At 37.5% G+C, this 25586-nt stretch overlaps 1 protein-coding gene across 2 annotated transcripts in view; it reads left to right on the top strand.

Annotated features, from left to right (window-relative positions):
• ambra1a (autophagy/beclin-1 regulator 1a) overlaps positions 1 to 9748 on the top strand; it is a 94437-nt gene extending 84689 nt beyond the window's left edge. For both annotated transcript variants that reach the window (XM_079866203.1, XM_079866202.1), the window contains 2 exons: positions 7350 to 7466; positions 8847 to 9748. In XM_079866203.1, coding sequence (XP_079722329.1) covers positions 7350 to 7466; positions 8847 to 9424 — 695 coding nt within the window. In that variant the 3' untranslated portion in view covers positions 9425 to 9748. The remainder of the gene's footprint in view (positions 1 to 7349; positions 7467 to 8846) is intronic.
• The last annotated feature ends 15838 nt before the right edge of the window (positions 9749 to 25586 follow it).

The raw sequence follows: 25586 nt of genomic DNA, 5'->3' as shown, positions 1-25586 counted from the left end.
CAGAACGCACACCCTGTTTATTTTCTTTATTTTACAAAAGCACAATGTTTTGATTTGATTGTAAGTGGACACATACAAAAGGAGAAATATCACAGATTCTTTTTTTATATTTCTTTTTTCTGTATGACCATAAATGACGGAGTAATTTAAGTTTATAGTGCTACAATGTGGAGAAAATCCAGCAAAACGCGCCCCCGCGTTTGTCGACCTCAGAGGGTTAAGGCTACTAGTTCTGCAGCTTGAGCTGAAAAATGATCTGGAAGACGACCTGAAGCTACCACTTCAGTGGTGGAAGTTACTGCATAACCTGCTCGTCTGTTACCTTAAATGACTTGAGCTGAACCATCAACAAACAACTCAAATTCTGAATTCTCTATGGGAGTTTATTTTACTTCAATCATAGGTATGTATGTAAGCGTAACACAATCGTGAGTCATTTCTCCTTCATCCTCTAACACAACTTCAGTCATTGCAGACATCATACATGAGGATGGGTTCGTGACTGGCGCATGCTGTAAAACAATGTTCGGGGCTGTGAGGGTAGTTAACCAATTTCCCCAACGGGAGGAGGTGACAGAAGTGACTTTTGCTTGATTCATTAGTGCGGACACTGCATGAGGGCATTTTACGTTTACAGTCTGACCTAACACCATTACTGATGAAGCCTGTGCTGTAGCATGACATTTAAGGCTGTGAATTTACTTAACAAGTGTCCCCTAAAGGAAGGCTGAGACAGTCACTTTCCTTTTGTTCTATTAAACAATAATAAGACTTTCATCTTTGTTGTAAGTTACTGGGGAAATTAAGCACTCACAGCCCAAATGGTTAACACCTCAACAAGCTGCCCCACGAGTTTAATGACGAGGGGAGGGGCTGCTTCAGAGTAGCAAGCAGACTGAGTAGAAGCTGAGTAACATTGTTAACTTGTCTAAAGTTATTTTTTGTTTTTCCTACACTCTTTTCTCCGATGTCCATGCTTACCACAGTAATAACAACTGCCCTCTCTCTTAGGACATTTTCGTTTCTGTTGATTCTCTGTGTTGACCTTAAAGGATGCTGCTGCAATTTTTACTCTTGCCTTGACATCAGAGTCTCTTTCCCAAGTAGCTAACCTCTCCAAGTTGTTTTGCAGGGTTCTAGTGGACCATGTGAAGTCTAAGAGAGGCAATGCCGTTCTATGTTCTGACAAAAGACCATCAAACCATGTGCGATCTAGGGGACCATTATCATCTAGCACCTTCTCTGAAGTGTCAGCTATCCCACTGTATGCTGCAGCTGACTGACAAAATCTTTCAGTGTACTCACTGACAGTTCCATCCTTCTTCTGTACACAACTAGTGATCTTTAACCAGTCCACGTTTGGTCCAACAATGTTCTTTAACACTCTCGGAACTCCCTCTTTCAATTAATCTTTTCTGGCATGTTGAAAATCAGAATTGTTTACAGCACTTTGAAATCATTGAATTCTGACTCAGTCAAGATCTGTGATGTTAGCTGGGTGACTTCAGCTAGAGACATCATAGAGCCGCATCTTTCTGGACAACTCTCTCCTAAACTCAGAAAATTTTATATGCACTGATGGCAAACTCTCAGCAAGTCTCTCTATGGTTTCAGGACCTAAAGTTGTATTGACTGCTTGTAACTGCAGTATGGGGGTTGCAGATGGAACTGTATTAAGCCCTTTTCCCCTACTCTGTCTGAGCCTTTTGTCTTGCTCCACACACTTCAACTGCATTTACATCTTTATTCATCAATCCAGCATTGACTTCTATTCTATAGAAAGACTGTAAGTAAGGATAAGTTTCATCTGACTGTTTGTCTTCTGAGTCACATTTGGTTGAGGCCTTGCTATGGCCCACCTTTTTTGTGAGACAGGACACTTGAGTGTGCAATTGTTTTTTCTGTTCTTTTAGCTTACCAATACACTGAGCTTGTTCTTGTGCAATGGATAAGCTAAAATGGATAAGTTTTTCTTCCTGATACATGCACCTAACACCTTCTTGCATTCTTCAATAGACCATACTTTTTCTGGGTGAACACCAAATTTCTTTGTCAAATCCAATCTGACTGACTCAGTCACTATGGAGTCCATGTGCTCTCCTAACAATGACTTGAACTCACTGTCTGTCCATAAAGGGGTAGTTAGTCCACCTTTCTCAGTTGTTGGAATCAGCTTAGCATTCCTTCTAACCATTTTGTGATGTTTTCCTGACACGGTACTTCCCTGATAAAACAGAGGATAAACCAATAACTTCTCTGACAAAGCAAAGGATAGCTAGTTATGAATACTGATCATAATGTATTCAACCTTCCCTGGCAAGCAGAGGAGAACCAATATGCTAAACACACTTTTAACAGTTGTTAAACTTTCCTGATTAAACAGAGGATGAACCTTCTTCTCAAGCAAAGTAGAGCATAAACTATTCCATTAAACAACCTTCCCTGATTAGACAGAGGATAAACCAAATTCCCTGACTATACAGAGGATGAAACACTCTCCTGGCAAAGCAGAGGATAAACTACTGTTAACACTGTAGCTGTTGTTAACCTTCCCTGGTTGAACAGAGGATGAATCTTCTCTGACTACACAGAGGATAAATCACCTTCCCTGGTAAAGCAGAGGATAAACCAATTCTTCCCTGCCAAAAACAGAGGATAACCAATATTAGCACGTAATGATAATCTTCCCTGCCTGAACAGAAGATAACTTTCATCTCTAAAAGAAAACTTTAGAGGATAGCTTAGTTAACCAAACCCTACAGCTGTCGGTTAACTCTTCTCTGACAGCACAGAGGAAGTACTGAAAAACACATTTGTACTGGTCTTAAAGGTTCTTTTGGATAGAGTGGCACTCACCAACCCTTGGTTGTACAGAAAGATTCAGTCTGGAACACAGTCAGATCTTTGTTGAGCTTGAAGTTTAAATCTGGATTCAGGTGAGGAGCTCTATCCGGGTCACGGCACCAAAACTTTTGGAAATTCAGAAGCGAAGACCAGGAGACTTGGTTCTTTCTTCAGCAGGATTTGATTACATGAGTTACGTAATCAATTACTTTTTTCAAGTAACTAGTAAAGTAACACATTATGTTATAATTCACAACAAAATATCTGAGTTACTTTTTCACGTCCCTTTTTTCCCCATTTATTGACTGATGCGTCTCGTCCCCATGTTGAGAGAAATCGGGAGTAAAGGTGCAGAGGCGTTGTGTGCGCTGTGTAAAACATAACGGTTATTGTAGTTCTAGACTAAATGTACATATTAACATTAACTTTCTCATCTCATTTGCAAAAAAACAAAACAGATTCAGTATTCCTAAAAAAAAATGAATGAAAACAGTAAAATTCAAACTCAGAATACTACGCAAATTTGCAATAATTGTTAACACAAATATATGTTATGTATTTAATCTCACTTTATTACCAATGTCTTTGTTTCTGACCTTTAATGATCCAATTCAACCATACGAATAAGGAAAATTAATTTTAGTTAAACTTCTCATTTGTTTAATATTTTTGTTTTTATTGACATAAGAATGCTGAAATTTCTTCTCCTGTGTCTTTTTCTTCTGCAATCCAGAATGGCAGCACAGTTGAAAGGGTTGTTTGAGCTGTGCCCTCTGCTGTACAGACATGAATTTGCATTTCTTTCAGCCTGAGGCTTATTCCTTTCACTTTTTGTGTGAAAGGGCCTTTACATTTGCCAAAAATAGAACTTTTTTGTGTGTTATTAAAAAACGAATAAGCAAGCTCAGCCCAGGTGGGAAACAGTAACGCAAAAGTAACGTAACACATTACTGTCCAGTGTCCATAAAAAGTAACTAAATAATGCAATTAGTTACTGTTTTAAGGGAGTAATGCAATATCGTAACTTTTACGGTTATATCCTTATCGGTAAATATTATAAATTCCCACGAGTATTTCCATTTAGCATATTCTGACAACAAACGAATCTCCGTCAAATTTCACAGACGTCAATGAACGAGCGTTGATGTGCACATGCATGTCAAACAGACAGAGCGCAACAGAACAGGAGTACAATTAATCATATTTCTATGAGAGCAGTAACAGTAATTTAACATAATTAATGACAACATAAATAATGATAAAAGCCCAAATTCAGAGGCAAATCGGTGCTCGTTCACGTAAGTGATGATCACTATGTTTGAATTATCAAAGACGCATTCTGAGAGAAACGCCAGTGTGTTACCGATGCCGAGAGATATTTAGCAGTTAAATCTCTAGACCTGTGTGCAACCCAAGTCCTGTAGTGTTAAATGAGTTTTGACTGGAACTGACATCAATGACGACAGACAGTTGTGTAGTGTGAAAAGAAGAGCAATTTTGAAAGTTGTTTTTGTGTATGAACGGCGTTAGGGTTATCCTACTAAATGAAAGTTCAGTTTTTGTGAAGCCATGGTTTTGTTTCATGTGTTCAGGTTTGATTTGGCATTAAAAACTTTCTTACTGCCAAGCATCTCATCATTCTTCAGTGGTCAGAGCTTAGACAGACAGACAGAGAGTAACCAGTCTCATTATAGCACTTCATGACACTTAGACACCTTAACTCTCCTTTACAGAGGAATCAGCTTCAGCTGTCATAGGCAGAATACCAGCCAAAGGTCATGAGAGTTTTCATAATGGCTCCTCCTTCCTTTCTCTCCGTGTCCTTTAACCCTTTTTTTAAACACACAAAATATGCATGAATCACTATAGAAAACAGCTCATTTCCATGTGTTTGAATAGCTAGTGTTGTTGATATCCAGTGACTCATGCACCTTTAAGGGGATTTACTGTACAGTCTGTCACAACATTCACATGAAGCACTGTGGTCGCAGAAGAGGAAATCCTCACATTTCCATTCCGACATTGGTTGGCTTTTTGTCTGACACTGAAAGCTTGTTTGTGTGAGGATTGAGCAGTTTAAGTGGTGTTCATTTTGCAAACTGGTCAACAGGACAGCTGCATGCGAGAATGTTCCGATTACTTCTTAAAGACAGGGATGATTGTTTCTTTCTATCTCATTCAACTCACACACACTCACTATTTTGGAGGCATAACAGATGTTATGTATTAGATAAATAATTAATATATAGCTCAAAGACTCTCTTCACTCAACAGCAAAATGTATTCCTCACAGAAGCCTGTGGGTGCAGTCAATGCTGAGAGATTACTTTTTCATTGTTCAGTCAGCACAAACCCCATGAGGAGATGCTCCACACGGAGCCATTTAATTCGCTCACGCGGCCTGATAATGGCTTGTTCATTAGCTGTGTATGAACGAAAATGCTGATGTGATAATAATGCTGCACATCGGTACTGGTATGTACAAAACCCAATTGCACCGTTGCCATTGGCTCAGTCACAGAGATGCATTCAGGGCTTTGAAAGAAGGAGAAGTCTCCTGAATGACGTCATTGTGAATGGTTGGCTCAGATATATTCATTTTCTTTGACTTTAAAGGAATAATCAGAGACTGTAAGAAATAACAATATTATTAATATGTGTGAAATTTCACACAGTAAGAAAGAAATCTGTCTAAAAAACAGATAATGCCCTGGCAGAAAATTAACAGTACCATTTCAGTTAAGTTTACTGACATTTCCTTTAGCTATCATACACAACACAATGAAACATAACTAAAAATAAGGATAAAACACCTCTGAAAAATCAATGCGGAAAATTCCTTCATATTAACTGTACATTGGTCCGACTCTTCTTAGTGTATCTGAAAAATATTTGCTTTCTATTAAGATTCACTGAATCTTTTTTCTACCCACCACTAGAGTAATGTTAGATGTATAAACCTGAAGCGAAATATACCGTTAAGCTATGGCTGTCAATAGAACACAATAATCCTGACTAATCTTATGATATCTTTAGAAGGCATACTAGCATTCAAAAGTTTGGGGTCTGAAAGATATTTTAGTGTTTTTGAAAGAAGTATCTTATGCTCACCAAGGCTGAATTTATTTGATCAAAAATGCTGTAAAAACAGTAATATTGTGAAATATTGTTACAAATTAAAATAATCTTTCAATTTTAATATATTTTAAAAGGCTGAATTCTCAGCAGCCATTGATCCATGCTTCAGTTTTCATTTTTGTCAGGATTATTTTATGAATACAAAGTTCAAAAGAACTGCTTTTTTTTTTTTTTTTAAATAGAAATCTTTTGAAACATTATAAATATTTTTAACAAACTTTTGAACTGTAGTATAGATTGAGAGTATAAAAATATCAAATTTGTTTTATTAAATGTTATTTATGAGATTTGATATACTTTTATAATGGAAATGTTGTGTTTTGCTTTTTTGTGTTTTTCTATTTTGCATTTTGTGGTGGCAAACAAGGACAGACTGGCATTAGTGGCCTTTGTCACCAGTGATCTAAGAGAATTTGGTTGTGTTGGGTCCAGATGAAGGTGATGTTCTGTATTTTTGGAGAGCTGTTGTCCAGGGAGGGATAAACTGACAATGTGACGCATTTTACAGGCAGCACAATGAGTATTCATATTGGAAATTAGTGACCCTGAACCATGAGTGCAGTTTGGCAAAAAAGAGACTATTCAATCATAATAAAGACACTTTAAATCACGACGATCAGCCTGCCAGCTGAGATAAGCTTAAACAGCAGACGGTATTTGTCCTAAGTCCATTAATGTTTAAACAGCTTTAAAGGACTGAGTTACTAATTATGAAATCATTTTTGTCACTTCTGTTATTTTAACATGGAACGTCATTTTTACAGATAAACACACATGATTTCTCATTTTCGCTTACTTTATTTCCTATAGCTGATGTAGGTGTATTGCTGCAGGTATCAGAAAAAAACTGAGATAGAGAATTCCTCTCCATTATTCTTGACTGTCAATGTTTTGTTGTATGCTTCTATTTGTCAAATTTCTATTTCTCAAATCATTCATCTGATAATAACATTTGGATTGTTTATGGTTTTTCAGTCAGATGTGAAAATGTAAAACATAAGCAAGCAATAAAAAAGCAGTAATAATAAAAATATGTAAACTATTGTAGTGGCACTTCATTCAGTGTGAGAATAAAGTGTGAGAATTAAGAACCAACACAAAAGCAAACATTTGCAAGCATTCAGAGGTTTAAGAAAGCACAGTCATAGTACCACTCTCCCTGATAAATGGGAATACAAAAAGCAGTAATATTATTTTCTCTCATTTTGCCACTAACCTGTGCAAGTTTTTATCATCTGTTTGTTTGTTTGTTCGTTTTTATTCATCCCATTTGTTTTCTTTTTATGTTGAAAATCAAATAAATCAAATGGGGGGGTTTCAAAAGCAACTTATACAATTCTGAAATGATCATTCTTTATCATCCACAGACTCTCTGGATTTAGAGACTCTCCCAGAGGATTCTGGGTCTGAGGTGGTACCAGAGACGCCCCCCCACAGTCGACCTCAGGAAGATGAAGGGTCAGATCTCACTGAACCCAGCACAGGTAACCAGCACATACTTCACACAGATGAACACAGTAACTATGTAATATTGATTTTGGTCCTGGAACTGTTATCAACCATCCAGAATTTGATTTAGGGCCAACTTGAACAACATTTAAATCATCATACAGTAATATTGACTTCTGACTGTAGGGATGGTTTATGGTTAGGACAAAGAAAGGACATTTAAAACCAAAGCCATCCTAGGTAATACAGTTGTTTTTGCCTTGGTAACTAACATGTTGGGGTGCTTTCACCCTTGCAGTTCAATAGAACTGTTGAGCAATTTTCATTCATTTGAAAGCAATTTGAACTCTGGTCCGCACTTGTTCAGCATGTAAAGTAACATGCACATGAATTTTAGCTGATGACAAACATCATTAGTTCAACCAAACACATGCAGGGAATCATGTCAGTGATGATTTACGTTGGATACGAGCGAGTGTGAGCGTGCAGTGTAATCGTGTAGAGTGAGTGCAATCAGAGCGGCAAATGAATGGCTCGCAATCAGATGTCTCCTCAAAAGAGCAGCAGAATGCAACGTGCATAGACGCATGGTTTATTCATTTTGCTGCACATAATATCACTAATTAAATAAAAAACAACATATTATCCCACATTGTTCTCTCTATCATGCGTGTTGTGCACATTTGTGATGCCGCAAGATGAACACAAATCCACTGAGGTGCGATAGGACCTATAAAAACCAGACCCGTCACACTCAGATTCAGACCGCAGCAAACATGCCCAGTGTGAAAGTCCCCTTAGATTGTACAGTAGTACATTGTTGCACAGCACAAGTCACTTGTGGAGTACACAGTCCACTCACAATTCAGAAAACGAATGCAACTATCAGTGCAGAAATTAAACCATGAAGAAGGAAACCAAAGCTTGAAAGGATTGTTGATGCTGATGCAAACATCTGAAACACACTCTCATACTCATACTAACTATACTTGATCCATAGTGCTTAAACAGTAGATGAGGATCAAAGAATTGAGTTTGCAGACATTGTTGATGAATAATTTAGACTCAATTGTGGCGCTTTAATTGCACTGCACCTTTCTGTTAAATTAGGTCCAAACAACACGTGTCCAGGCCGTAAACCTGTACTGTAACAGCTGTTTGAAAGCCATTCTATGTGTGTAAATCTCCACTGACACTGGCAAGACATAAATCTTCCACTAACACCAAACATTTCGCTGTCAACACACCCTGCAACTCTTCGTGTTTTGTAAGCTGTCAGTTTCACTTTTTCTCCAAAAGGCCATCCAGCTTTATTACTTTGTTCCTCCCTAATAAAGTTTATTGATCCCTGAAAGCAAGTTGGACACTGGTATTTCTTGAAGAACTCAATAGTTCTCCTTCACTCTCTCTCTCAGGTCAGGCAGAGTATGTTTCTCGTATCCGAAGGCTAATGGCTGAGGGAGGCATGACTGCGGTTGTCCAGCGTGAGCAGAGCACCACAATGGCTTCCATGGGCAGCTTTGGCAACAACATCATCGTCAGCCACCATATCCACCGTGGCTCCCAGACAGGTGCGGACGCACGAAGCCGTACTCTTTTGAGCCCTATCCCTGGTCCCTCCTCTAGTGTTCCTGGGTCTTTGGCTGGAGCTGCAGGTTCGTACTCCTGCGTCCTCACCAACGCACTGGGGCTTCATACAGACACAGCTCTGGGCACCTCTACAGACATAGACCTAACACCCCTCGTAGAACAAGAGAGACTTCACACATCCCTCCTGTCACAGGAGTTTTCACCTCTTTTCTCCTCTGCTGTAAACACAAACGGACCTTCTGCTTCCATGGAAACAGACAGTGTCTTGGAGGGAGAGGAGCTCCAAGACTTTGTGCCCCTCTCTCCATCTTTACTCTCATCCTCACCATCTCTTTCTCCAGTGAATAACAGTAACTACAGCAACAGTGATAATAGTTACCACGGAGAAGAGTATGGGCGGTGAAAGGGGCGGAGTTCGGAGAGAAGTCATAATTTGAAAACAACGAGAAAAGAGAAGGCAACACAACAGAAACGTCCGAATATATTTGCACTCGGTGTTCCTTTCGCATCAGCGTTAATATTTTGCATCTGCTCTGACACAATTTAGTGAATAATGAAAGATGGAGAAACAGTTGTGGTTTCCTGATCAGCTAAAACTCAGCAATGTATTGAGGCGATTCCATGTTGTACTTCAGTCAGCCTTGCTGAAGGTTCCAGTGGTGGTCTCTGTCTGCCTGTTGTCCATCATGAAGTGCGCACATATATAGCCACGTACAGAATAAGGTGCGTATGTGTTTTTATGTGAATGCCAGAGAGACGGAGCATCACTTTGCAGGCAGTCTCGAGTCTGCAGAGCAATATCAGTTCAACTGAACGTTTTGTTCCTCTACATCTTCTTTCAAATGTAACGTTTCAGATGCCATTGAAATCTGCTGCCTGGACCAGACAAGTATAAAGTCTCGTATAGTCTTGTATTTGAAGTTGCAATAACTTGTCACACTCTGAACAATTTGGTTATGTTACTGTTGGTTAGTTTAGAACTGGGTGTAAAGTCACTTCTGTAGAAGGTAGGCCCATTTTTAGAAAGTGATTGTTACATTTTAGTTCAGATTTTTATAAAGGTGAAAAGGCCACGCCTTGTTTTTCCTGTTTTTTAAACTTTTGGAAAGAAGATAAGAAAGAGAATCAAGAAAGAAGACGGAGTTGTCTAAACAAATGTTGTATTTTGTAGAGTTAATTCTGTGCCATTAATGGGTAGTTAAAAAAATGAAAATTTATTTACTCTTCCTCATGTTTTTCCAAACCTGTCCGACTGCAGAACACAAAATAAGTTATTTTGAGAATTGAGAAGAAAGAAAGAATTGGGTTATTTCTAGAAGAGAAAACTCTTTTGAGAAGAGTCCAGGTTTGGAACAACATGAGGGTGAGTAAGGGATGACAAAATTTTCATTTCAATTTTCATTTAAGATCTGTAGCCCCATAAAATCATCAGCTTCATCAGTCTTCCATGTGGCCAAGCCAGTCTTCTTTCCACCCATCGTTACCACTGAAACCCCTTAATTATCTTGCTTTGCCCTAAATAAAAAACAGAAATTTGGCTTCTTGAAAGGGTTTTCCCTTCCCTGTTTACAGTAAAGTGGTTCTTGGCACAATGTGATAAACCTCACACTCAGAACCTCAACAGGGAAGCGGTGAAGTTTGACAAGCATGTCTATGTGAGAGAGACACTATCCCAGTTCTGTCAGCTACTGTAGATTTTCAAAGCCTACTGAAAGTTAAGCAGACACCTGACAACATTTCTGTTGCTACCTTGCCATTTATTTCTTATGTAGCACTCTGGTTTCTACCTTCTCTCTCAGAAAAGTGTGCGTGTGTGTGTGTGCCTGTGTGTGTGTGCGTGCGTGCGCGCATGCATGCATGTGTGTGTTCAGAGAGTGTGTTTATCATTTTTGAATTTCAGAATTTGAAGCATATTTTGACTTCAGCTTGTTCACAAGCCACTAAATAACCACCACATCATAATGTCGGATGTGCTTAAGTGTACTTTATGTTGATATGTGACCTTAGGGAGCGTCTTTATGATGTGTTCATCACTGTCGAAATGCTGGCCAGTGGTCTGGTACACAGTGCTGCAGTACTGCATAGGGAAGGCGGATGTTTGGATGAATGTTTACGTGAGATTTCTCTTGTTCACTGGCTAATGCATTATGTTCCGCATTAATATGGAGAGCCTCTCTCTGCTTCTTATGGCAAACCACTTAATCCTGAAAATGAATGTCTAGCAGTGTCTCCTGAATCAACCTGCTGCTTTGGTAAACAGTGTAACCTCTGCTTTAGAGCTCAGCTCACTGGCCTCCTACAGTAAAACAAAACAAACAACAACAACACAAAAAATGTTGTGCTTTTTCTGCACATGATGTATAAGACACTGTAGAATTACAGCAGCAGCTTTTCTGAGGGATTATGTACTTCATATTAAAAGTGACAAATTTTACTTTTTTGTTTGTTTTTCTGTTTGCTTTTTAGAAAACTGTTTTTAAATGTGTCTCTTTTCAAAGAAAAAAAATGACGGTAAAACATTGATCTGCATACTGGGAAACAATCCTGTATGTGAATTATATGGAATAAAGTTATAACAAACATACCGTGTTAATGTTTGTTTGTGTGTAGATAGCGAAAAAAAGAAAAATGCTCATTTTGTAATGTTTTGTTTCTAATGTTTTTATTTTATTATTATGGGCCTTTTTGTTGCAGATGACCGGGATGAGAGATGCCCCTACTGTTTTGACTTATCTTTTGCTGTTCCTATTGATTCTTTAAACCAAAGTCTAAAGGTCCAGATGTTATTAGATTCACTGTAGTTCTTTTATGATATAACCATTTTCATTCATACACTTAGCTCCACATTAGCCTTGTTGCTCCTGAGCCGACTTCAGATCAGTGCTGCCTGTTTAGGGTTATGCCTCTCACGTAAGTAGATTCTTTTCAGATGATTCCAGAACTGTGAATGAGACTAAACAGTGATAGTGTTCACTGTGCTATGATGGAGAGGTTAACACTGGCTCTGAGAGACCATTTGAATAAAAAGGCCTGTAAAAATGATTTGTCAGTTAATATTAAGATTCTCATATCTGCAGTTTCAGACATTTGCTATAGGATTCTGAAGGTACAATGATGTAATTTAAGATTGTTAATCTTCTAAGTGAAAATGGTTTAGGGAGATGTGAATAGAAATGAGATGTGTGAGAGCTGCATATCAGGGAAGGAACATCAGGAAGAGTGTTTTGGTCCTCTTTAGCCTTTTTCAGTCCTTATACTGATTAAATGGGATCTCAAGGGAAGCTTTTAAAAAATAGTCTCTATTCTGAGAAGCAGCCCTGTAATGAGGACCTCAAGATGACCTAACTGTTAGAAAACATCAGTTTCATGGTATAAAACACACACACACACACCCAGAAACACTTCATCATGCAGGTATGTATGAAAGCAACAGCCAAACTAGCTAATGTGAGGCTGTAGAGGCAACATGCAACAAGCCATGTAAGAACATTTTGTGCTTTTGGGCTCCAGTCAACTAAAACTGTGTGGTGGCTAATTGATGATGTAGATTCAAGACCGCTGAGGGCTCATTAACAGAAGGAAGAGAGTTGCCTTACAGCATTCTGCTGCGCACACACACACACATACATAACAGGAGGTCAAGGTTTGGCAGGGTTGTATGAGGCAGTTACCTCCTGCTGGTAGATGCCATTTGGGTGGCAAAAAGCATATTTCTCCATCGATGATAACCTTTTTCAAGCAGCTCTGTGTTCAGACTAAATATTTATATATTTGTTTAATTGCTGCATTTATAATGTATTTTTATTAATTGTATGTGTAGATAGACAGACATTCTTGAAAATAAAATAATATTTGTATTCAGCAAGGATGCATTTAAATTGATCAAACGTGATAGTAAAGACAATGTTACAAAATATTTCTGTTTCAAATAAATGCTGTTCTGAACTTTCTATTCATCAAAGAATCCTGAAAAATCTATCACGGTTTATTTAAGAAATATTAATCTGCACAACTGTTTTAAGCATTGATAATATTAAGAAATGTTTCTTAACCAGCAGATTAGCCTAGAATGAATTCTGAATGATCAGACACTTGATGTAAAGATGCTGAAAATTCAGCTTTGACATCACTGGGATAAATTATATTGTAAAATATAGTAAAAAAAATATTTTTTTAATAATTTTGATCAAATGAATGCAACCTTGGTGAGCAGAAGAGACTTCAAAAACAAAATTCCAGTCTCTCTAGCTAGCAAAGCAATTGCTTTTGAAATAGCTTTTTTCCAGATATTATAGTCCTCCTTGATAGAAACACTTTGCTCCTCTAATCAGTGTCATCCTGACAAATATCAAAGGTTTTAATGCAGGACTGAGAAATCCATTCCTGCCATGTGAAATCACGCCAATTCCTGTTCCCCCAGCCCAGACTAAGCTATGACGTTCCTGAGGGAATGGAAGCCACCGCAGCATTCACTGTTTATATTGAGAAAACGACTATACACTTTTCCCTAAAGGCTCTGAGAAATTCCATCTGTCTGGCAGGAAATTTGTTCGCCATTAGCCCAGTGTGTCTTATTTTCAACTTTCAGCTGACTCTCTGCTTTTTTGCGAGTCTCCTGTCTCATTTGTGACCTGGACCACAAAACCAGTCACATGTGTCAATTTTTTTTAAATTGAGATTTATAGATCATCTGAAAACTGAATAAATAAGCTTTCCATTGATGTATGGTTTGTTAGAATATGACAATATTTGGCCGAGAAACAACTACTGGAAATCTGAGGGTGCAAAAAAAATCGAAACATTGAGAAAATCGCCTTTAAAGTTGTCCATTTATGTTGGCGATTGTGCTGCATTCACTCACAAAAATAAATGTTTTATATCTTTACAGTAGGAAATTTACAAAATATCTTCATGGAACATGATCTTTACTTAATATGATTTTTGGCATAAAAGAAAAATCGATAATTTTGACCCATACAATACTTTTTGGCTATTGCCACAAATATATCCGTGCTACTTGTGACTGGTTTTGTGATCCAGGGTCACATATATCAGTATTGATGCTGTGAATGAGTAAAGAGGGCTGGGATTGCTGGAATTCATCTCACTGCATATAAACCTGTGAGGTTGACAACAGCGGGGAAGTAAAATAATGACAAATTGTTTTTGAAACAAAAAAGCTTGTTGAATTGCACTACTTGAAAAAAATATGCATTGCATTAACCCTGCTTGTATTTTTATGGGCTGAAATTCAACATGGTTGTATATTTAAGAATATTTCAATTCAAAACATTTCACACACGTTTTCATTAATAAAAATTCAATAATCCATATATTCACCTTTCAGATTTCACTTACAAAATATTCATTCTGTTTAAAAATACAACCTATAATATTCGACAGGCAATTTTCGGTCCTTTTTATTTCGCTTTACAAATTCAGTGGTTCAAATTCATACTGTCTATGTTCAAATTCGACAGAATATTCAACATTTCACATCCGGGAACGGCAGGAATATCAGTAGATTGCCGATTGACAAACTCCATAGTTGTTAGTCGATCTCACCAGCAAGAGGTGCAAGCGGCTGTTGACGAAGAAAACTATAGAGCAACGGGTTGTGATGATTATCAGGGCCAGTATATATATGGAAAAGCTGATAAAGACACAAAAGCTGTGTTTACATTTCAACAAATACTTAAGCATTGCTCCATTTCTGTAAATCCGTTTTTATGAAGGAATGACTCTCTCACCCGTTGCTCGCTTGCACCCCCTGCTGGTGAGGTCGACTAACAGCTATGCAGATTATCAATCGGTAATCTATTGATATTCCTGCCGTTCCTGAAAGTCAAATGTTGTTGAATTTTCTGTCGAATTTGAACCACTGAATTTGTGGAAGGTGAATATGGATTATTGAATTGTTATTACTGAGAACGTGTGTGAAATGTTTTGAATTGAATTCACAGCTTAAATATACAACCATGTTGAATTTCAGCCCATAAAAATGCAAGCCCTAAAAATACAATGCATTAAAATTCAAGCAAGGTTAATGCAATGCATATTTTTTCAAGTAGCCTATGCCTAGTGCAATTCAACAAGCTTTTTTGTTTCAAAAACATTTGTCATTATTTTACTTCCATAAGCGGTCCTGATCAGAGTCCTCCCTATAAAGCTGATCTCAGTAATTTTGTGTAGAAACAAAGCTCTAATACTGACATGATTACATGCCCTGCTGAGCATTATTATCACCTACACTAACTCTGCTCTCACTCTCCAGAACTGCTGTTGCATAAAGTGCTCCACACAGAGGATCTCAGAGAGCTGCATCGCAGCGTAAGTGGGCACTGCGTGCCTGTGTGTGTGGTGGCATTTTTCTGAGCGCTCAAGTGCACGCATGCACAGTTAGGCTTTGTGAGAGAGGAGATTTAATGATGGGTGTTTTCTGAGAGAGAAAGACTGTTATGCAAAGCCCCTCTTAATTGTATAATGTGACAGATAAACAGAGTGGGCTAGGGTTAATGGGGATGACTACAGCAAAACATTCTGCTAATGATCCGGCCCATTTACTATTGCTAAAAACCCCTTGGCACAGTGTGCAGCCATTATGTACTGTATGTAATTACAAAGCTCTCACATGTTTCTCTAACTGATATGACATGTTGTACATTTATTTGTTTGTTTCTCCCTGAAATGCTGTGTATGTGTGTGTGTGTGTGTGTGTGTGTGTGTGTGTGTGTGTGGAAATTTTCTTCTAAAGCGATCATTTTCCTGTGCTTCTCTGCTGCTGTCAGTTATAATTTGCTGTACATCCCCAGCTAATAAAGCCACTGAGACTGTACAGGAAATATCCACACAACATTTGCTCATACATTATGGTGTATTGATAAATTTTGTCCAAAATTGCCCGTATTACTTAGGATACATAACCCTGAAATTGAGTGTAATCTGGTCTCATGATCATAATAGACTGATTATCTGCCGTCATACACAGTGGATGTTTATCTTTTTTTTTTTTATTAAACTTTAATATTCATGATCTATTCGTTGTATGTTTATGGCTTTGTAATGCATCAAAGTAGCGTGTACATCAATTACAAAAAAAAAAAAAAAAACATTGTAATAAAAAAAATATGCTATGAAAGCTATAAAATATAACTTTAAATTGGTGTGTGTCTGTGTGCCAGTGATAACAACCAAAATATAATCAAGTATCTAGAGATGTTTTATATTCAAGTGAGAGGTGCCGTTGAAATAAAGCAGTGATTAGGTTGTGTGAAATGCATAAATACCTTTTTTTTTTTTTTCAGAAAAGAACAAACTAAAAATCAAATTTAGATGTATAGCCAACTTTTCATGCACCTTTAACACAGTTATAGTGAGTTAGAAAACCACCAAATGAGCAAACCTCAGAATTTTGTTATTAAAAAGGAATAATATAGGAAAAAGACCAGATGTAGTATGGTTTAAAATGCATCCAGCAGTCTTCAATAAATCCTGAATGGTGTTTATGAGGATGGTGTTTGAGTGTTAGTTTTAAAAAAAAAAAGTTTAGGAACATATCCAATAATCATAACAGATCTGAATAGCCTGTGTCATATTTATGCAAATTACACTGCTCTCTGGAATACTTGATTCTGATTGGTCAGTCGTGGCATTCTGGGGTCATATTTTGTTAACATGATCACTTAATTGTTGAGGCCTAATTGACCGTTTCCCCAGCAACTCATTTGCTACACCGCTCTGCTAATTTCATGGCTCTCGTATGATTCCGCAGTGTCTAATTTTGCATAATAAAATCATTTTAACTAAACTGAATTCTTCACATCCATTTATTTAGAATCTCAAAATTACCCACTTTACAGTGACGTTCTAAAAGGGATAGTTCACCTAAAAAGTGAAAATTCTGTCATCATTTACTTCCACTCATGTCTTTCCAAACCTGTATGACTTTCTGTCTTCTGTGGAACAAAAAATATTTTGAGAAATGTGTCTTTGCTGAATAATAGTGTCAGAATTGTTCTTATTGTCAGTGGAAGTCAGTGTTTCACCAAAACGTTTTCTTACCAACATTCATCAAAATATCTTCCACAGTCAATATGATGCCGCTTTGGGATGACGTGATGGTGAGTAAATTATAACATCATGGTTATTTTTGTGTGAACTATCCCTTTAAAGCAATTGGTATAACTAAACCAAAAATACTAGCTTTAGTAAGACTGTGAACCACTTTAAAAGACACCAGAATAGGCTTTTGCAAAAGAGACAAGACCTTTTCAAAGAAATCAGACAGGGAAGAGAGAAAATATTATTATTATGTTATTGTTATATTATTGATCTCATTGTTATTATTTTATGTCACATTATTGAACATAACCAGAGCAAAGGGACGTGTCAAATAGAATAAAGTCAAAGGGAAGTTAACAAAAAAATAACAGTTCCACTTACCCGATGTTGTACTTGTTCAAAGAAACAATTCAATCTTTTTTGTTGTTGTTGAACAAAAACCCTCTAAAGAGGCTTAGAACCGTGTTTGTGATGCCAAGAACCCCTGAGAGCTGTGAAGAACCGTATTTGCGTAGGGTTCTCTGAGCGGTAATGGTTCCGGCAAGGACCATTTGTCATCCAAAGCACCTTTTTTAAGAGTATATTTGCATAATTGTATCTTCTCCTACGGTGTACTGGAATGTTATATGCTCAACTGAAGAGTATGAAAGGGGTCACAATTTCAGCTTTATGGCTTTTAATAACAATTTTGGTTGTTGTTTTTTTGCTGCCAGGAAGTGATCACTATAAAAAGCAGCTGAATGGATGTTTTGCATGTCCTTCTTAGACACTTAACTGTGTTCTTGTTCATCGGAAAACGGATGCTCATCATTGCATTACAGTAGCTTAACTTTCCATTTAGATATAACTGCTTTGTTTTTGATTAGTTTAATTATTTATCTCTCACGCACACACAGACACACACACACACATTCCTTTCTCTCACACATTACTTGCTCTGGTACCTCTCTGTCTTTTGGTGGTGAATAATGATGCTAATACAAACATGCACCTCTTAAACAGAGAGAACACACTGCACTTAGAGCCCCTGAGAGTGTTATATAATAACGTAAATGGGTGGAAATATAAAAAGTGGAGGGAGAGGATAGAGAGAAGCAGAAGAGGGTGAGATGTTGAAGTCTGTGGCTGTATGTGATGCTGATCTTTCTTTATATTCAAATGAGAACACAAGTGTGTGCTTGCATGAATGCGTGTTATGTTCGTATTCCAAAAGCAGGAAGGACAGCTCATTCTCATAGTATGCAAACTGCAGCCAGATCCATGGCAAAACTAATTGGAGGAAACTAATTGTCTGGAAGTGTTTTCATTATATTGCCATCTTCAGACTTATGCCATTTGTATATGAAAAGTGGGGAGAGAAAGTAGTCCTGTAGTCTGTAAGTCATCTGACTGTGGTTTATTCAGTCATTCATTTTCATTTAGAAAAAAAAAAGACTCTTTTCTGTCTCTCTTTCCCAAATAAAGAGGTGTGGTATAAAGGGGCATAATCAGTAGTTCTTCTATCACTTCAAAGCAGATTCTCAATTAATCTGATTTAGTCCAATGAGAATATTAGAGAGAGAGGTGTCATTATCAAAAACTAGTGGTGATCATCGCATTGTTTTGTCTGTAGTGACTCTTTCAGTTTACGGTTTTGCTTTAGGTCAATCACATAAAGTTAAAGGAACCGTATGTAAGAAATGTATTTCAATTAATCATAAAATGGCCCTGATATGTCACTAGACATTAAGAAATCATGTTCATTTCAAATACTTATATCACTGACAACAGTAGTCTGGCCAGGATATTGTAATTTAAAAGTGAAGTTGCAGCCCTCAACTGATGTTGATGTTGTCATGTTGTGTTTTGGCCTGATGCCCCACCCTCCACCTATCTACTAATCACGAAGTCAGTAGTGTTTCGGCATCCGGGTTGCCAGCTCTGCTCTAGTTACCACAGCTGCAGCTACAAACGTGTCGGAAAAATACTGGTCGCTTTCACTTATAGTGTCAGCTAAATGAATAGCTGTATCTTTGATATCTGTTACACATAGTGACTTAGGCTTGTGCTTGTACGTTAATGACAGATACCTACTGTTACAAGTTAGACTAACAGCTACTGTTCTAACAATGTACTGTCACATACGAGCGTACATCTTTACGATTATATTTGGCTAATCGGCATTAGTAAATTTTTGCGATACATAATTACTTCGCAAAACATCTCTCATGAAGCATAAGCATAATTAACAGAAAAAAACTTACTGTGTAGGACTCGTCACTTGCCATTTGAAGCTCCTTGTAGCAGCCTACGTTCCTGCTGGATCCTGCAGCCTAGCTGGCAACCTCGAGTCAGGGGGAGGGGGAGGGGATACACCGCTCTACAGTAATTTGAAAGTGATTGCAGTACCAGTTTTGGCCACAATCTTACATACCATACCTTTAATTCACAGGGTTACTTTGTAGAGATTTTATAACATTGATAAACATCAGAAAAAGCCAGGGAAAAAAAACTGAGGGAAAAAGCCATTTCCTTTGTCAGCAGTTCAGTTAGCTATTGCAAATCAGTTTTATTGGTGAACTTTATCAATTGTTTTATTGAGGCAGATACTACCTCGGGCCTGAAGCCCCAATAATTCTAGTACAGCACGTACGCGAGAAACACACCATATACAATGAATTCAGTGCCAAACTCAACGTGGTGCTCATGTAATCTAGATTCAGCAGTTCTAAAGTTAACAAAGCAGAACTGACCTGATGCAGGCTGAACTCGGCAGCAGTGCTGTATCTCATTTCAAAGCAGTGGGTGAGCAAGTGAAGTGAAATGGAATTTGTTATGTATGTGTGTGATGTATGAGCTTAATGAGCCTATCATTTGACTTGTTAGAGAACTTTTGGACGTCTAATCCTGACTGGAACTGGTTTCTCATGGCAAACAGCAGCATGAGTCAGTAGCTTTTCATTATAGTCTTATTCTACCAATATTTTTGTTGTTGTTTTTGTTGCTGTTCCCTATGGAGACATTTCACTAAACAGCGTATGAAACAAACTAAAGGATAAGACAAAATAAAGAGTGGTTAAATAAATAAAATGTCTCAGCATTAGACCTATTTGTTTTGGTAAAGTTTTAGTTTTAACGTTCTTGTAGTTTTAAATCATTGGTATTTTGATATTTGCAATTATTCTTAAGTTTATGATGTTGGTCTCTCTCTCTACCTCTCCCCCTCTCCTGCTGTACTCAGATCATCAAGCTCAGTATTCATACCGAACTAATGAGAGACCAGAGCGTATTACTGTTACTATACACACCGTGATTTAGTTGAGACATCTCGTCATGTCCACACAGGAGTGCTGGTCTGCCTCACCTCATTAACGGCTCCCTCAGATCTCGTTCCTACCCTGTGGTCTGTTTGCATGAGAGAATATTCCCTTCTGATATTATAGACTTCACAGTGAAACAGCCTACGCTTCTGCAGTGTCTTCTTTATGGCCTTGACTAATGAATCAAATGTAATTAAATTCAAGTGAAATTAAAGTTAACTTCATTAAACACAAGAACAAGCTGTGTAGACAGAGGTAAAATATCAGGCATTTATTGGCTTGATCTGTTAGTTCTGCTGAAAAGAAACCAGATAAAAGCAGCCTATGCTGGTTTGCTGTTCTTGTCTGTTATCTGGTTTTAGAGGGCTCTTGGGCACATTGCAGCTGGTCAAGTTGAGAGACCAGCTGTCCACCAGCTTGACCAGGCTGAAGACCTGCTTAAACCAGCTTAAGTCAGCTAAGCTGGTTCTAGTTTTATTTTCCCCCTGCAGGGTGTACAGTATTTTACAAATTAATAGCTCACATTTCGAGGTTATTTTTAAGATTTCTTAATTCTTTTAGTGATTTAAGGTTTTCAATTGTTTAATAATTTAAGTTATTTTTTCTACCTGTTTTCATGATTTTATCTCCTGGCTTATAGGGACAATTTCATTTACAACTCTTATTAGACATGTAGGTGAGTAGTCTATAATTATTCTTGCACGATTTCAAGTTATGATGGCATAAATATCATACAATTGCATAAAATGGTATTTTTCTTTACAAATTATATTTTCAATTGTGATACTTGTGTTTTTATGTAGTTACACGTGTGAGAACTCAGGCAATCCTGCACATGTGGGTTTGAGGGCACAGGAATGTAAATGTAAAGTTTTCATTCTCTATCCTGAATCTTTCACTATCGTTTCATTCCCATGCCTCTCTCTCCTCTCGTCAATCCTTCCATCTCTCTATCTCAAAGCCAGTGGAGCATGCAGTCTTTATTCTTGCACCTGTGTGTGTGTGTGTGTGTGTGTGTGTGTGTGTGTGTGTGTGTGTGTGTGTGTGTGTGTGTGTGTGTGTGTGTGTGTGTGTGTGTGTGTGTGTGTGTGTGTGTGTGTGTGTGTGTGTGTGTGTGTGTGTGTGTGTGTGTGTGTGTTCCAGAATTTTACAAGGATTGACTTAATCAGGCCAACAGTTTTTACAGAGGTCCCAAATCTCTCCACATGCCCCTAGAGCACCTATTCCCCATATTACGGAGTGCATGCATCAACACACATGTGCAATCAACCATTAACTATGAACTGCACAAGCATCTCTTACAGTTTCACATTGCTTACCAGATAACAAGGATTTCATTGTCCCCTGTAAACCACACTTATTTCCCACAATATTGTGATACTGTAATTAAAATCACTGGCCTCATTCATGTTCAATGTTCAATTTATTTATAAAGCACACATTATTACAACAACAGCTGACCACAGGGCTGTGCATGGGACAAAGCAAAATAATCATAAAATCACATTCAAATTCTATATCATTACAACAGAGTCACAGATAAAAAACAGAAAATCAACGAGGCATAAATAAAAATCCGTTATATCACTAGCACAACACTCATGTATGATTAAATGTTAGAATAAAAAAATACGATTTTAAATGTTGTTTAAACTCTCTAAGAGTGGAACACTGCCGGATGTAAGGAGGTAACCCATTCCACAGCCTAGGAGCAGCGGCTGCAAAGGAGCGGCCTCCTCTCATTTTCCGGTACGTCCGCGGGACCGCTAAGAGGTTTAATGATTCGGAGTGTAATGTTCTCTTTGGTTTCTTCACCTGGATCAGATCATACATGTTGGAGCAGTACCATGTAAGGCTTTAAAAACAAATAAGAGTATCTTAAAATCAATCCCATTCATAAAAATCTCCTTCAGAAATCCTGCACAGTCCTGTTAATGCACTAATGCTAACATAGTGTTGTTTGGTCTATAATGGCAGCATCATCTGTTCATTCAATATTGCCAATTAGACACTGTTGCAGTGGTGCATAGTATGATTCCATAGTATGATGTCAACATAGAAGTTACAACATTAAAAAGACAGTGATTGGAATCAGGTTTTCTGTTGTTTTGCCATAAGGAAACTTCCTTTTTTAACCTATACTCTTCTGAACAGATTTTTGCTTTGAGTATGAAATGGTTGAAAGATTTTTTTTTTCTAGAAGACTAGGGCCTAAATCAGTGTACCATCAGACAGAAAGTTGACAGGTGGAAAAACATCAGAGCTGTTGCTAGAATGGTCTATATGAGAGGTTACTGTAGTGGAAACCACTGCTCTCTAAAGCAATAAATAATTTACCCACAGCTGTACTAATACAATGGTGTGGTGAAACTGAGAAGTTGTATCAGTTTTACATATAAACGTCAGAGCAGGGATCAAACAGAAGAAATCCTATAATGGCCAAGTCGAGTGACCTCAGTGTCACTGAAATGCAGTGATGTGTTCTGACAATGTTCAAACATGCAAAATATATACATAAATCAAAGCAGCTTTGTGCAGACGAGTAGGCTACAAACCTAGATTTGTAGATTTGGTAGATTTGAAAAAATAAAATACAAAAATCATTTTGGGAAAAGGAATGCATAGGGGTATAAATTAAAGTTGTCATATAATGAGGAATCAACTTTTAGTTGATCGTCTTGATGTACTGTGAAAACTCTAAATGGCCCTGTTAGCCATACTTGTAGATGTTGTAACTACACCATCTGGTTCCGAGAGGCTTCTTTCTCCATTAACAGCCATTTAGCTGTACTGTATATTGTGGCATTTTTGGTTAGCAGTAGTTTATATCACTAATATACAGTAGATACTATTGTTCCTAATCACCAGAAGAACTAATGGCATAAAATTGAAATGCATGACAGATGGATCCCAGTGATAGAAGTGAGCAGTTTATTTTTAACATGTTGTTCATTTCAGTCCAATGTTTACCTTTGTGTGTAGATTATTATGTGACCCTGTTATAATGTGAGGCATGCTTTGCAAAGAGACATTTAAAAACTACAGTACTTTGGATTTGATGGCAAACTGCAGGCTGCTGTGTGAGACTGTGAGTGTTCAGCACATTTTACATGTTGTGGTTTGTCTCCCTTTCCCATATATCTCGTAACCTAGCTTTAGTGCTGTATATTACAGGTCTAAAATGTGGAAGCTCTCCGCATCTGTATCATTCTGGCCCTGTTTTGAATATTGGAATGATTGGGAGAGATTTTTATTTATTTCTCTCTTCACTCTTTTTTTTTTTACTTCTTTTTAGTCCTGTGATTCATCTTCAGCAGGTACGTTATGTGTACAAATATTGATCTCTGATGAAAAGGGATGCTTGTAGGAAGATTTGATTATTGCTTTATATATACAGAATATATACAGTGTGTCAACTTAAGTACTAAAAAATAGAAATAATAGTGGTGTAGAAAGTTTGGAAATAGAATAGTAAATGGAAGAGAATTTCCAGTGTCAATGTCTTTGTTGATGTGCTTTGTAGTTTTGAAGAGTGCAGACTTTATTGAATGCTAAAACCTTCAAAGATTTGCTTGCTCTGCTCTGCTCATTTGCATGAAAAAAAAAAAAATCTATTTTTCCTATAACTAAAAGGATTCATAAAATTCAGAGAATTGTGGGGTTACACTGTAAATCCGGCTTCCTTTTTCTAGGAAGTCAAACTTTATTTTCTTTAGCCTCAGTCAGATAACATGCTTTAAATAATGAAGGTTGGAGGTGCTGGACAAACTTCTCATTGATCTGACCTCGACCCCAGTTTGCCAGGGTTGTTTAATGTCTGTGGAGAGATTAATCTGCTTAGTAGAGAGGCAGCATTGATGTGTGTTGATGGTAGGTGCTGACAGACACTGTCAGTGCTTACACAGTCACTTAGAGCTCTGAGCTGGGGTGATACTATCAGACTTTTTTTCTTATGCCAGAGAAGTGTATTTCTCTTCCTCTCTCTGGTGCCTCTTCATTCAGTATGATTGGAACTGAATATTGATTATGGATTGAATGACTGATAAGGTTAATTAGTGGGTTGACTGAACAGACTGCAGAAATGTGCTTCTTGTTTGCACAAGTCCCTGAATGTTATTTCTAATGTAAAATGTATTGTTTTATTATAAATGTATTACTGTTATCTAATGTTAAACATTCACAAAGTGGTGGAAAGCTCTAGAACATTTTCAATTGTTTCTAGAGTTCTTTTTTTCTTTCTTTCTTGAATCTCTAGGCATAATCAGAACAAACATCACATGGTACGGCAGCTCTCTGATCTAATCACAAGCTTGTTTGATGTGTCACCCAGAATCAACATTAGAATGAACTGAACTAATGAACCCTTAATGCCTGTGTGAAACTGACCATGGACACACACACACACAAAACTGTGTAGCAAACACTTCCTCCCGGTCCTCCACAGAATTCGTCCTCAGATGCTCTTGGAAATCTCAATATCCCCAAACTTGCGAGTATTCATTACTACAGAGCTGGTCTGAATTATTTAGATAATTGCTATAGGTTTTGCATTTAATGTGTTTCTTAAATCAACATATTACCACTCTAAGAAGTCCACAGAGAAACAACAGACTCTGCACGCACAGAATATTTAGTAATAATTTAAGTCCTAAACATCCTCTGTTTTTGTGTTTGGTTTTTTTGTCTCTTAAGCTGGTGAGGAATCGCCTCATAAAGAAACTGTCTAGGTGTGCACTGATCAATGATAGCAATTCCAGATGCACAATGTTGTGGAAGATGAGTTTTCCTGTTATTGTTCGTATTACAAACAGTCACAGTCTCCATAAACATTTCTAGCAGGATAAGCGTGTCTAAATAATTTACATCTCTAATAATGTAGAGCTTTTTCTGCAACTGTTTTGTGAATTCGCTCAGGATTCTGTTGCCTTGCCCTTGTGTATTGTGCATGACTTGGGATTTATTTTGACCTTCTGCATGGAAAATAGGCATAATTTAGGGCTGATTCCGGGATTTTTTAGGCTTAGGGGGGCTTTAATTAGTTTAATTCTTTCTCAACAAACCTTTTTTGTTGTTGTTTTTAATTAACCAAAAAAAAAAAAATAGCAACTGGTTTGTAGTGCATGTCAGAAATGTGGGTTTATTTGATGACACTGGAGGGAAGGAATTCATTCAGAATTGAGAATGCCTTTTAAATTCCAATTCAGT

This window comes from Squalius cephalus (genome assembly GCF_949319135.1).
Source record: "Squalius cephalus genome assembly, chromosome: 3".
Lineage (NCBI taxonomy): Eukaryota > Metazoa > Chordata > Actinopteri > Cypriniformes > Leuciscidae > Squalius > Squalius cephalus.
Note: the sequence above shows the minus strand (reverse complement) of the source record. Positions and strands in the feature narration are given on the sequence as shown.